Source organism: Lepus europaeus, chromosome 3, assembly GCF_033115175.1.
Source record: "Lepus europaeus isolate LE1 chromosome 3, mLepTim1.pri, whole genome shotgun sequence".
In the NCBI taxonomy this organism is placed as follows: Eukaryota; Metazoa; Chordata; class Mammalia; order Lagomorpha; family Leporidae; genus Lepus; species Lepus europaeus.
Genome location: NC_084829.1, coordinates 67,638,240 through 67,652,060, shown reverse-complemented (window position 1 = coordinate 67,652,060; position 13,821 = coordinate 67,638,240). Strand labels below are relative to the sequence as shown.

Here is a 13,821-nt window from a genome sequence, read left to right as displayed (position 1 = left end):
CCACTTCTATGTATAACTAATAAGGTTGATCTAATTGTATCAGTTTCTCATTACTTTTACCATCTGTGGAAAAAAAAGACATCAGATTCACATGTCAACTATTAGCTAGGCATAAAGCCAAAAGGGAATGGCAGCATGTACAAAGGTGAATGAAAAAAAAAACAGAAGCAATATACGGTATTTCTTAGTTTATATGAGAGGGTTGTGATAGCAATCTGTGGGATCACATGCATTTATGACTTTTATTTTTTAATCTGGCTTATTCATTTTTTCTGTAAATAGCTAATAAAAAGCAAATCACTAAAACATAATTTTGAGAAAATATGGGATTAATCATAAATGGTTCTTAAAACTTGGCTTCAACAACAAATAACAAAGATGTATTTGGTTTGAAGTATTCAGTGTTTTCAAGGTGAGAGCTATTTGTTTATGTATTTTTATTTGCTTACTTATTCTTCAAAGATCTTGAAACATTATATATATTCAAATATTTCCCAGTCATTAGCAGTACTTTAAGTTAGAAAAAGTATGAGCTAAAAACATAACAGGGTTATTTTATCATTATTACACTGTAAATTTGTGTAAGTTAACAGAGAATATACATATATGTGTATATATGTACATATACATACATTACACAATTACCAGATGTTAAATAAACATTAGAAATCAGGGATAACTTTAGATGTTATCTAAATAAGTACTAGGGACCTGAGTATCTATCTTTTTTCTTTAATAATTTCCCGGAAGGGAGTTTAAAGTTAAGCTTGCAAATAAAACAAAGATTAGAGCAATGCATGCTCACGCTGCAGTGGCAGAATTAAACAGTCTTTGAAAGTAGTGAATTTAGAATCTTGGGACCAGACTGTGGCATAGTAGGTAAAACAGCTATCTGAAAATGGCATCCTATATGGGTGCTGGTTTGCATCTCAGCTGCTCCACTTCCCATCCAGCTCCCTGTTAATGGCCTGGGAAAAGCAGTGGAAGATGGCCCAACTCCTTGGGCCCCTGCCACCCATCTAGCTGACCCAGAAGAAGCTCTTGGATCCTGGCTTCATTCTGGCTCAATCCTGGCTATTGTGGCCACTTGGGGAATAACCACAATCCTAAAATTTGAATGGAAACAACAAAGATCCCACATAGTCAAAGCAATCTTGATCAAAAAGAACAAAGGTAAAAGAAATCACACTCTCTGATTTCAAAATATATTAACAGTTACTGTAATCAAAACAGCATAGCATGGGTATTCAAAGAGACACATGAAGCAATGGAACAGGATAAAAAGCATAAACATAAACTCATACTTTATGCTCAACTGATTTTTGACAAAGATTCCGAGAACAAATAATAGAGAAAGGACAGTTCCTTCAATAAATAGTGTTGGAAAGTAAGATATCCAAACACAAAAGGATGAAATTAGGCTCTTAACTATCATATAAAAAAATGAACTCAAAACATAAGGCCTGAAATTTTAAGACAACAAGAAAAAAACATAAGGGAAAAACTCTACAACATTGGTCTGGGCAATTTTTTCTTGGATATAACACCAAAAGCACAGAAAACAAAAGCAAAAATAGACAAATGGGACTACATCAAACTAAAACTTTCTGCGTAGCAAAGGAAACAATTAACAGAGTAAAGAAATAATTCAAAGGTAAGAAAAATATTTTTGCAAGTAATACATGTGATAAGGGGCTAGTACACAAAATATATAAGGAAGAGCCAACGCTGTGGCATAAGGGGTAAAACCATTGCCTGCAGTGCCAGCATCCCATATGGGCACTGGTTCGAGTCCCGACTGCTCCACTTATGATCCAGCTCCCTGCTAATGCGCCTGGGAAAGCAGCAGAAGATGGCCCAAGTCCTTGGTATATGGGTATATGGGAGACCTGGAGGAAGCTCCTGGCTCTTGGCTTCGGATTTGTGCAGCTCTGGCCATTGTGGCCAATTGGGGAGTGAACCAGTGGATGGAAGACCTCTCTCTCTCTGCTTCTCCTTCTGTCTCTGTGTAACTCTGACTTTCAAATAAATAAATAAATCATATATATATATATATATATATATAACTCAAAAACTCAATCCTTAAAAAACAAACAATGTAATTAAAAAAACCCAATAAGCAAAGGACCTGAAATGACATTTTTCAAAAGACATACAAATTGGCTAACAGATTAATGAAAAAGTGCTCAAAATCTATTCATAAGGGAGATGCAAGTTAAAATCACAATGAGAATCAACTCATACTTATTAAAATAGCTGTTATCAAAAAGATTAAAATGATCAGAAAAGGTTGATTCTTATTGCTTGATTATCTAGCCAAATTTATTGGTTACCTCTTTGAATACATCTTTTAAGTTGTAGGTGGAACTCTAAGATCCACACACATAGTAGCTGTGTTCAATAATACTTGATCCATAAGTAAATTTATCCTTATGAACATTGTTTCATAAATTATATATTTAAATTACAGAGATGAAGAATATTCAGTAATAATATGGAAATAAATATTGTATAGATTGTTAATTAATACAAAAATTCATGTCTAATTTTTCTCTTCCCATTAGGGTTTGCAATGCATTGAAGTTACATCATTCATGCTTTGATTTTCATGTAGACAGTCTTCGTAATAGCACACTGTCCTTTAATGCAAAGATTTTCTTACAGTTAACTGATAACTAAGTAATACTGAACTTTTTCTGTTTTCTGTGTTTTTTCTCCTGCAAAGCTCCTAATTTGATCTCTTTTATTGATTTATACTTTTAAAACAGTTCAAAGCCAGTAGTGGCAAAATATTGGGATATTCAGTTACTATTGGCTCTACCAATGACTACTATGATCCATTATTATGTAGACACCCTTTCTCACCTACATCAAAGAATGACAAAAATAAAAACAAAATGAGTTTGAGACTTTGAGAACAAAGGGGAAGAAAACATATTGACAATGACGATTTTTTACAACTTTTTTTTTCATATCTTGAAACTATAAAAAAATTCCTAAATTATATAACAAATCATAGCAACACAACCAACTAGCCCCTTGAATCCAATGCCCCTGGCACTGCACTGTATCTGTAAAATGCTGACTCAGGCTAAATGCAGACCTATACTATCACACAGACTGAATCAATGAAGAACTAAAATTAGTGCAATGATGAAATATTTTTGTTCTAATAATTGATGTGAATTGTCATAAGAAAACAAATTACTGAGTATAGAAGTGGTTGATTTCTAAAGCTGAGAAAGTATTCAAATTCTTACACAGTATTTTTGGTTCTTTTATTTTACTGAAGACACTTGACATTTTTGGATAGGTTACTACTTAAAACAGTACATATACTGATGCATTTCTGAAATGCTATCAAACTGTATCACAAAGTCCACAATTTATTTCAGCTGATCATAGCAAGACTCTTTCAACTAAGAAAGCAGTACATTAATTTACATTCTGGAAAAATTAACTCATCTCTTTCTGAACCAGTAACAAGCCATTTGGAGATGAGCTACTATGAATAGCAGTGACCTAACAAATTGTAGAAAAAGATATCTAATGATTTTTGCAATGGTCTCCAAAAAGAGGAAATTTTTACCCCACTTTAATACCTAATTTAACTGTTACAGCTTCAACTTAATCCCATTCTTATTCTTTATACAAACGAGAATAGACATTCAGATAGAAATTTTTCCCTATGTATTTTGAGGCTAGTATTTCCTCCCCTTTTGGAGTCCTCTTGAAAAGTTACTTGGGAAGTCTATCGTCTTATAATCAGATAATCAGATTATACTTCTATTACAATAAAAACCCTAAGATAAGTTATATTTTTTATGTATAAGACACATACCCATATTCTACTTGATAAACAAATTCATCATCAATGATTTAGAATTCTGATTTTGTCTTCAATATTTATAAATCTACTATATTACAGAATAGGTTAAAATTAAAATAAAACCTTTTTTTAGATTGTTAGTGTCTGACTTATTTTTAAAACTTAAGTAAAAGTAAAGTAGTTAAACTACTATGTAGATAAATAAAAAATGCATTATTTCTGAAAGCAAGTAAATCTTTTTTTTTTTTTAACAGATTTACTTATTTTAAAGAGAGAGAGTTATGGGGACCAGGGAGCGGGTTGGGTGGGTGGGATGGAGAGAAAGACACAGAGAGATTAATATTCCATTTGCTGGTTCAATCCCCAACAGCTGGGGCAGGGCCGTGCTGAGGCTAGGAGCCAGTAACTCCATCTGGGTCTGCCACATGCGTGGCAAGGGCCCAAATTCTCTGCCCATCTTCCACTGCTTTCTCAGGTGTGTTAGCAGGGATCTGGGTTGGAAGTGGGAGCAGCCAAGACTCAAACTGACACTCACATGGGATGCTGGAGTTGCAGGCAGCAGCTTAACCTATATGCGCCACAACCCTGACCCCAAGTAACGAATTTTTTTAAATAACTTTTTAAACCACTATCATATCCAACAATTTTAGGCAAACAGGTAATTTTGCAATTCAATTGAAAACAAGAGTTGGTAAATTCAGTCTGGCCCGCCAAAAGATGAGACTGTAAGGAGAAGTGAGTAATCCCACCCAACATCACTTTAGACCCACCTGCTGACCACAGATGCTTGAGCAAGCTTAGCTTATATCAGCCCAGCCAGCCCCATCATCTAGGAGACTCAAGAGAAACAACAAATAATTATTGTTTTAAGTAACTTTAAAAAAAAAAAAAGTTAAGACTTGTTTAAGGAATTTGATTATACAAGGATTCCCGTATGTCCTACCTGCAGAACTTTTAGTTTTCATCTGTTGGCTGGGAATATTATTAACAGTATCATCTTTCATTTTAAGAGGCTTCTTTCATTTTAAAAAGTATTCAGATTTGGTCAATAAATTATTTGGTCACCCTATCAAAACATTTGTGTTTGACCTTTACAATTTGAAATATCTACACAATTTATAAGCTATATAATTTCCTAAACCAGATGCCATTAACTATTTAACAATAGTCTCTACAACTCAGGAAAATGAAAAAGAATTAACTATTATGTTAATAAAGTTAGAATCATAAAAAGGGAAGTATAACTGTTCCTAGTTTTATGCTTATTTTAGGACTCAAAAGGGGATTATCAGGAATAAAACTATAGTAATTACTAAGAATATTAAGTTGCTCAGATATAAATGAATATATGAGAGTGAATTTCTTCCTTTATATTAAAAAAACCAGAAAATACAATGGAAGAAAATATTTGAATTACCAAAAAATGTATAGATAGAATCAATTTATCTATAAAGATTCAAATACAAAGAAGTAATCACTCAGGTGATCTATTTTTCTGTCGTTTCTTTCTTTTTCTTTTTTTATTTGAGTTGCACAGAGAGAGGGAGAGGGAAAAAGAGGGAGAGGGCTTCCATTCATTGGTAAACTCCCAAAATGGCCTCAATGGCTGGAGCTGGACTGGTCTGAAGCCAGGAGCCAGGAGCTTTTTTCAGGTCTCCCATGTGGGTGCAGGGGTCCAAGCACTTGGGCCATCCTCAGCTGCTTTCCCAGGCACACCACTAGGGAGCTGGATTGGAAGTGGGGCAGCCAGGACAGGCACCAGTGTCGTGTCACAGGCGGTGGCTTTACCTGGTAGGCCACAGCTTCCGTCCCTCTGTCATTACATATCTTATTTATTTCCCATACCCTGTTAAATAAAACTTAAAGGATAATCTTAAGCAGGAGCATTTAAGGAAATAAAAATGGCTCTTTATGAACAATGTTGTGTTAAGTGCTATTAATCAGAACAGTATGCAAGAAAAAGTTGCAAAGGATCATAAAACATAGTCATAACGTTTTATTATAAAAATTTACTGTTTTAGTGCCCTGGCATTGCCTAAGGATAGATAAGAAAGCACAAATCCCTTCCCACGAAGATTCAAACTACTTCTTCTGGGGCCTACACATTGAGCTAATAGTAAAAAAAAAGAAAAAAAATTGTTTTGCTTTTGCTTTTCTTATTTTCCCACTTCGTAGTCTTTCACATAAAGGAGAAGCTAAAATGGACAATGATGTTACTAAATCTTGAAAGAGTAGTCAAATGAGAAAGTACTACTCCTTAGTACACTTTTACAGAGGTATAGCAGATGGTGAAAGGAAAAAAAATTAAATGTCTATTTTTTGTCCTTTTGTGGAAAGCTGAATTTACTTTTGAGGAAAGAATAAGAAAACTGAAACTAGTGGCTAAAAAAAAATGCTTGTGAATATTCTATCACTATATTTTTTTCTCTATTTCTAAGAACTCTGATAGTATTATTTATAGTCTATGAAATTAAAAATCTAAGTGGTTAAAAATATGTATAAACATGATTTTAAAGCACTATTTAGAAATAATAATTTCATATTTTATAATGTTATATAATTTTATATATAAATTTTTGTTTTGTATTATAACCTTGTAATTTTATAAGATTTTATAACGTTATAATATAAAGTTCAGAAGAAGCTACATGAATATAAAATGTCTTGTAAATGGCAGTTAATGATTTTCAAATAATCATTTTTTTCTTTAAGTAAGCAATTTGTTTTCTACCTAGCCTCAAATCCAGCTACAACACTGAATTGTGTTTTAAGTATCTGGTTTTTAAAAATCATGAAGGGAGAAGGAAAGGAAGAAGGGATTATCATTATGTTCTTAGAATTCTATCTACAAATCACATTGAGTCTGTTAAAAACTAAAATAGGCCGGCACTGTGGCTCACTAGGCTAATCCTCCACCTGTGGAACTGGTACTCCGAGTTCTAGGCCCAGTTAGGGCGCCAGTTCTGTCCTGGTTGCTCCTCTTCAGTCCAGCTCTCTGCTGTGGCCTGGGAAGGCAGTCGAGGATGGTCCAAGTGCTTGGGCCCTGCACCCGCGTGGGAGACCAGGAGGAAGCACCTGGCTCCTAGCTTTGGATCGGTGCAGTGCGCTGGCTGTAGTGTTCATTTGGGGGGTGAACCAACGGAAGGAAGACCTTTCTCTCTGTCTCTCTCTCTCTCACTGTCTAACTCTGCCTATCTAACTCCAAAAGCTGTACTTTGGAAATTTATATTTATTAAATAAAAGTTTTTTTAAAAAAAAACAGATGGTATTAGGAGACACAGTATTAAGTTATGTAATTTGGTACTTAAGAAAATGTCCAAAAAACATTTGACATAATGTTAAAATTAAATGAATGAATGAATAAGACAGGCAAAATTAACCATATAAAGTATATGTTACCTAAAGCAAGCTACAGAATCAATTCAATCCCTATCAAAATATCAATGACATTCTTTACAGAATTAGAAAAAAAACAATCCTGCAATTCACATGGAATCACAAAAAAACAAAATAGCCAAACTGATCCTGAGCAAAAAAAAAAAAAAAAAAATCAAATGGGAAGCCAACTGACTTAAAAGCATACTATAATGCTGTAGTAATGAAAACAGCATGATACTGGCATAAAAACTGACACACAGATCAATGAAACAGAATAGAGAACCCAGAATTTATTCCACATATACAGCCAACTGGTTTTTGACAAAAGTGCCCAGATCATACAATGCAGACAGGATAATGTCTTGAATAAATGGTGCTGGCAATACCAGATGTATTTATGAATAAAATCATTAGGGTTTTGATAGGGATTACACTGAATCTGGAAATCAGTTTGGATAGTAAACATCTTAATATATTAACTCTTCTGATCCATGAATACGATATATGTATCCATTTGTCTTAATTTTTCATCACCATTTTACAGTTTTATTGTAAAAGCCTTTCATTTCCATGTTTAACTCCTAAGTACTTTGACGTCACTTTAAAAGTGACTGTTTTCATAATTTCCTTTTAACAAAAAAGATTTTATTTATTTATTTGAAAGTCAGAGTTACACAGAGACAGAAGGAGAGGCAGAGAGAGAGAGAGAGAGGTCTTCCATCCACTGGTTCACTCCCCAATTGGCCACAACAGCCGGAGCTGCGCCGATCTGAAGCCAGGAGCCAAGATCTTCTTCCAGGTTTCCCACGCAGGTGCAGGGCCGAAGGACTTGGGCCATCTTCTACTGCTTTCCCAGGCCATAGCAGAGAGCTGGATTGGAAGTGGAGCAGTCGGGACTCGAATCGGTGCCCATATGAGATGCCAGCACGGCAAGTGGCAGCGGCTTCACCTGCTATGCCAGAGCACTGGCCCCCACAATTTCCTTTTAAGAATGTACATTGTGGCAGGCGCCGCAGCTCACTAGGCTAATCCTCCACCTGTGGCGCTGGCACCCTGGGTTCTAGTCCTGAGTGGGGTGCCGGATTCTGTCCCGGTTGCTCCTCTTCCAGTCCAGCTTTCTGCTGTGGCCCGGGAGTGCAATGGAGGATGGCCCAGGTCCTTGGGCCCTGCACCCACATGGGAGACCAGAAGGAAACACCTGGCTCCTGGCTTTGGATTGGCGCAGCGCGCCGACCGCAATGCACCAGCCATCGCGGCTACTTTGGGGGTGAGCCAACAGAAAAAGGAAGACCTTTCTCTCTGTCTCTCTCTCACTGTCTAACTCTGCCTGTCAAAAAAATAAATAAATAAAAAGAATGTACATTGTTAGTGTGTTTGAGAAATACAACTAATTTTTATTTCAAAAAAAAAAAAAAAAAAGAAATGAGGATAGTGGTTTCCTCGGGTAGATGAAATGAACAGAAAGGCAGGGAGACTTAAGAAGTCCTATTTCTTGACCTGGGTGCCAATTACAAAAGCATATTCACTCTGAAAATTCACAGAACTGTATGAGTAAGATTTATATACCCTTTTTTATATATTTTACACATCAACAAAAAAGTATATATAAAATTCAGGGGCCGGCACTGTGGCACAGTGGGTTAAAGCCCTGGCCTGCAGTTCTGGCATCCCATATGGGCGCCAGTTCAAGTCTCAGCTGCTCTACTTCCAATCCAGCTCTCTACTGTGGCCTGGGAAAGCAGTAGAAGATGGCCCAAGTCCTTGGGTCCCTACACCTATGTGGGAGACTCGTAGGAAGCTCCTGGCTCCTGGCTTCAGACCCACACAGCTCTGACTGTTGTGGCCAACTGGGAAGTAAACCAGCAGATGGAAGACCCCTCTCCCTCTTTCTGGCCCTACCTCTCTCTGAAACTCTGTCTTTAAAATAAAAAAAAATAAATAAATCTTTAAAAAAATAAAATTATATTAAAAAAATTACATTTTCAAAAGACTGATCCACAAAATGGAACATGTAGATTAAATTAAAAATATCTCCAAATTTTTTTTTTTGCTCTTCACTATATTTACACCTCTTAAAAGGTGACCTTCACTAGGAACTTGAATGTACTTTTCATCCTTCTTAAAGGTCATCTCAGCTGACCTTATTTATGACTTTTTTAGGCCAATGCACTGTGGTAGAGGTGACACAGTGTGCCAGTTCCAGCCTTCCATATTAAGAGGTATTCTTGCATAGATTAGGATCCTTGCCTCCAAATGAGAATAAGCTACAGAACGAGAGACTGTAAAACACAGCTGAGTCCGTCTAGTTGAGGCCATCTGCATTAGTTAGCACCAGGTTAACCTGCCAGCTGACTGACTGCAGATTAGCCAAGCTAGCCCAGATCAGCAGAACCATTCAGCTCACCTACAGACTTGTAAGCAAAAACAAATGTTTACTATTGTAATGTCATTGAGGCTTTGTGCTTGTCATTAGCTCTTACCTATGGTTAGATATATGTCGCCTCAATAACGCAGCTAACAGAGAAATTGATATCTAAAAGTGGTACATACCATAATAAAAATGTAGTCATTGACTTTGGAGTCCAATTATCAATTACAGAAGGTAGAAAAATAATGAAACCTATAGGAGACTAGAACACTGGTAATCCATGTTATGTTGTGATGATATATCCCATTTACAATAACTTGAAAGAAGTCAGACAATGTACGAAAGAAACTTTTGGACTTCAGCAAACTAATTTCCAGGGAGAATGCTGAAAATGCCATCTGGTTACTCTTAGCTAAGTGTATTAGGTTCTCTAAGAGATGTTCTAAAGAAAGAACATGTTATTTCACATGAGAATCTAGAAGGACCAGGACTTGCTGGGATGGAAAATAAGTGTTTCCATCTCTTAAGAGATTTTCCAAATAAGGTGAAACTTGTGGAAAAAGATCAAATCAAAGATTCAGCTGTAGACTCCTTTCTTAAAATCACCAAAAGAATTAAGGCAGGGTCTAAGTAGAACTCTCAGCTTAACGCAAGGGTTTTTAGGAAATTAATGGGCATTACTGCACAGAATCCAAGTCTCCAAGTAGTAGGGATTATATTAGAGAGCAAGCATATGTCAAAAAACAATTGTGGGTATGATTTTTAAAGCATAAAAACAGAATATATCAGCCATCCAGAAAGCCCACAACATTTTCTAAGTGAATTGTACCTGCCAAAAGTCAATAGTCTGGACTCCTAGCCAGGCCTCCTGACTTGCTTGGCCAACATAAAGCAGTGAAAGTAACACTGTGTCAATTCAAAGGTCTTGCATCTTCTGCTCTCTTCATTGGCTTCCTGCCTCTGCTATGATAAAAAGCCCAGGTTGGCCTGCTAAGTGATGAGACACTACAGCATCAGAGCACAGCACAGCTGTTTTTACTTTTTCAAGAAGATGGCAAAGCCAAGCCAGAAATACAGAAAAGCTCCCATCCTACCCCTCCTGTTTGTCAGCCTCAGTACCACCACTCTTAGAGCAGATCTTCAGATTTACATTTTAAGTTACTACAAGTGCCTCTAAATTGTTCCCTGTGCTTTTCTTTTCCATAAATTTAATATACCACCATCTCCATGTGATAGTAAGTGAAGTAATAATAATCTTTTTTTTTTTTTTTTGACAGGCAGAGTTAGACAGTGAGAGAGAGAGAGACAGAGAGAAAGGTCTTCCTTTTTCCGTTGGCTCACCCCCAAAGTGGCTGCTATGGCCAGTGCATTGCAGCCAGCACACTGCGCTGATCCAAAGCCAGGAGCTAGGTGCTTCTTCCTGGTCTCCCATGTGGATGCAGGGCCCAAGCACTTGGGCCATCTTCCATTGTCTTCCCGGGCTACAGCAGAGAGCTGGACTGGAAGAGGAGCAACTGGGACAGAATCTGGTGCCCCAACTGGGACTAGAACCTGGGGTGCCAGCACCGCAGGTGAAGGATTAGCCTAGTGAGCTGTGGCACCAGCCGAATAATCTTTTCTTTACTTGGAAACTACTGCTGGTTATTTTTCTTTCTTTTCTTTCTTTTTGACAGGTAGAGTTAGACAGTGAGAGAGAGAGAGAAAGGTCTTCTCTCCGTTGGTTCACTCCCCAAATGGCCGCTACGGCCAGCATTATGCCGATCCAAAGCCAGGAGCCAGGTGCTTCCTCCTGGTCTCACATGCTGGTGCAGGGGCTCAGGCACTTGAGCCATCCTCCACTGCCTTCCCGGGCCACGGCAGAGAGCTGGACTGGACAGCCAGGACTAGAACCGGTGCCCATATGGGATGCTGGTGCCGCAGGCAGAGTATTAACCAAGTGAGAAACAGTGCCAGCCCCTTGATGGTTATTTTTCTCCAAACGTTTTAAGTCCTGCACAAACACAACCTTTTTTTCTTTACTACCTTTTAGAATTCTCCAAGAAAATATACAAACTCCTAAATAGTCTCAAAAATAACACATTCATGGGGCATGTATCTGGCAGAGCAGTTTAAGTCCTTGCTTGGAATGTCAGCATCCCATACTGGGGTGCCAGATTCAAGTCCTGGCTATTCTGCCTCCTGTTAACGCACATTCTGGGAGGCAGCAGATGATCGCCCAAATATCTGGGTCCCTGCCACTTAGGGTTTTTAACTCCTGGTTTCGGCTTGGTCCAGCCCTGACTGTGGCAGGCATTTGGGAAGTGAAACAGCAGGTGAAATATCTCTTTCTCTGCCTTTCAAATAAACTGGAAAAAAAAATAGCAATAAAAATGTGTCTTTAAAAAAATGTTCATTCGTATTTCCCAGACATGATTCGTACTGCTCTCTTTGACTAAAGGCCTCTTTCACTTAATCCTTTCCCTAAATCTTTTTTTTTTTTTTTTGACAGGCAAAGTGGATAGTGAGAGAGAGAGAGACAGAGAGAAAGGTCTTCCTTTGCCGTTGGTTCACCCTCCAATGGCCGCTGCATCCGGCGCATCGTGCTGATCCGAAGCCAGGAGCCAGGTGCTTCTCCTGGTCTCCCATGGGGTGCAGGGCCCAAGGACTTGGGCGATCCTCCACTGCCTTCCGGGGCCATAGCAGAGAGCTGGCCTGGAAGAGGGGCAACCGGGATAGAATCTGGTGCCCCAACCAGGACTAGAACCCAGTGTGCCAGTGCCGCAAGGCGGAGGATTAGCCTGTTAAGCCACGGCGCCGGCCCCTAAATCTTACCCATATTTTGATCCTGTTCCCCATGTCTTTCCTATGATACTAACCCAAAAAGATAGCTTTCTGCTCTGATTCCCAGAGTACTTCCTGTATACGCTTATTGAAGCATCATTATTTATGCCTTTTTTATTTCTACATAGCTGCTTTTGTGTATATATATTATTTTCATCATTACAAGCTATTAAGAGCAAAAATAGAATCTCACACACACTTTCATTAAAGTCCTCTCAATGCTCAGAACAAATTCATAAATATGTTACATATATTCTGCATTATCACCAAATCCATGTGAGGAAATCCTAACTATGTATTTAACAAATAGAATTTCTCTGATAAAACAATTACTTGAATATAGTTTATTATTTTCATTACATATGCTTGAACAAAAGTATGCAATTAAGTTTAAATTAAAACTACATCTTATCCTATGCAAAATATAAGATTTTCACATTAAAATACACACCCTCTCTGAAATAAATCCACATTGTAGAATTTGTTTAGCTCCACGGAGAATTCTACCATTGCTTGAACTTCAGTCATTTTTAATTTATACCCAGAAGAATCTTGTACCAGCACCTTGGTAAAGAAGGGAAAAATCAGGAAAAGCAAAATAAAGATGCTAACTTATAAAACTATTATTTAAATATATTCCTGAGTATAACACATATGCAGAAGACAAAAACGGAGCAAATTAGTTCACTGTTCCCCAACTAAACAGCACCAGAATCTTTATTTTCTAAATAGCACTTTTCTCTATAATTTAAAAATTATCCTGTTTGAGTGCTTTTCTAAAATGTTTCCCCAATAACATCTATGTAATAATAAATAATTTAACAAAGGAATAAGAGAGACTTTTGACTTTATCTCTTATAATGATTTTTAAAAAATTAAGCTACCTACTCTCTTCTATTTCTGTCTTGAATTTAAAGGTAATTCCAGAGTCAAAAAGAGAATTAACATTTTTTAATCTCAAATAAATCCACATAAAATTTTTCTGCTAGGTTAAGAAAGAGTTCTTAAATACCTATACTATTTTAAATAAAACATATTTGTATCCTCCATTACAAAAATCTAAAATATTCATTTTCAAAGAGATTTTTTAAAACCAGACAAGAGAAAGAGGAAACACAACTCCATTCATTTAAATACACACGTTGGTATGCTTTCTTTATGTGTGTACATTTAGTATAACTTTTATAAAAGTGGGATCAAACCATATACACATTTTATAATACGCTTATTTCACTTAATTTTCTCATGAATATCTGAATAAATGTAGTTTCACAATTTTTTTTAATTATAACTATTTCACTGGGATATGTAATAATTTATACAATCATCCATTGTTGGGTATCTCAGTGGTTTCCATCTTTTCACTATTTGAACCTAACAATTTAACAATCATCCTTAACAACAGTACATATTTTAAAAACAATAA

The 13,821-nt window shown here is 36.8% G+C and overlaps 1 protein-coding gene and 1 non-coding gene across 6 annotated transcripts in view; one reads left to right on the top strand and one right to left on the bottom strand.

Moving 5' to 3' along the window:
* FAM135A (family with sequence similarity 135 member A) overlaps nucleotides 1–13,821 on the bottom strand; it is a 126,848-nt gene that overhangs the window by 95,212 nt on the left and 17,815 nt on the right. For all 5 annotated transcript variants that reach the window (XM_062186337.1, XM_062186335.1, XM_062186336.1 and 2 more), the window contains one exon: nucleotides 12,847–12,959. In XM_062186337.1, coding sequence (XP_062042321.1) covers nucleotides 12,847–12,923 — 77 coding nt within the window. In that variant the 5' untranslated portion in view covers nucleotides 12,924–12,959. The remainder of the gene's footprint in view (nucleotides 1–12,846; nucleotides 12,960–13,821) is intronic.
* Nucleotides 5,842–5,947, top strand: LOC133757263 (small nucleolar RNA SNORA49). Its single transcript, XR_009865634.1, has one exon. It is a non-coding gene; the product is annotated as a small nucleolar RNA SNORA49 (small nucleolar RNA).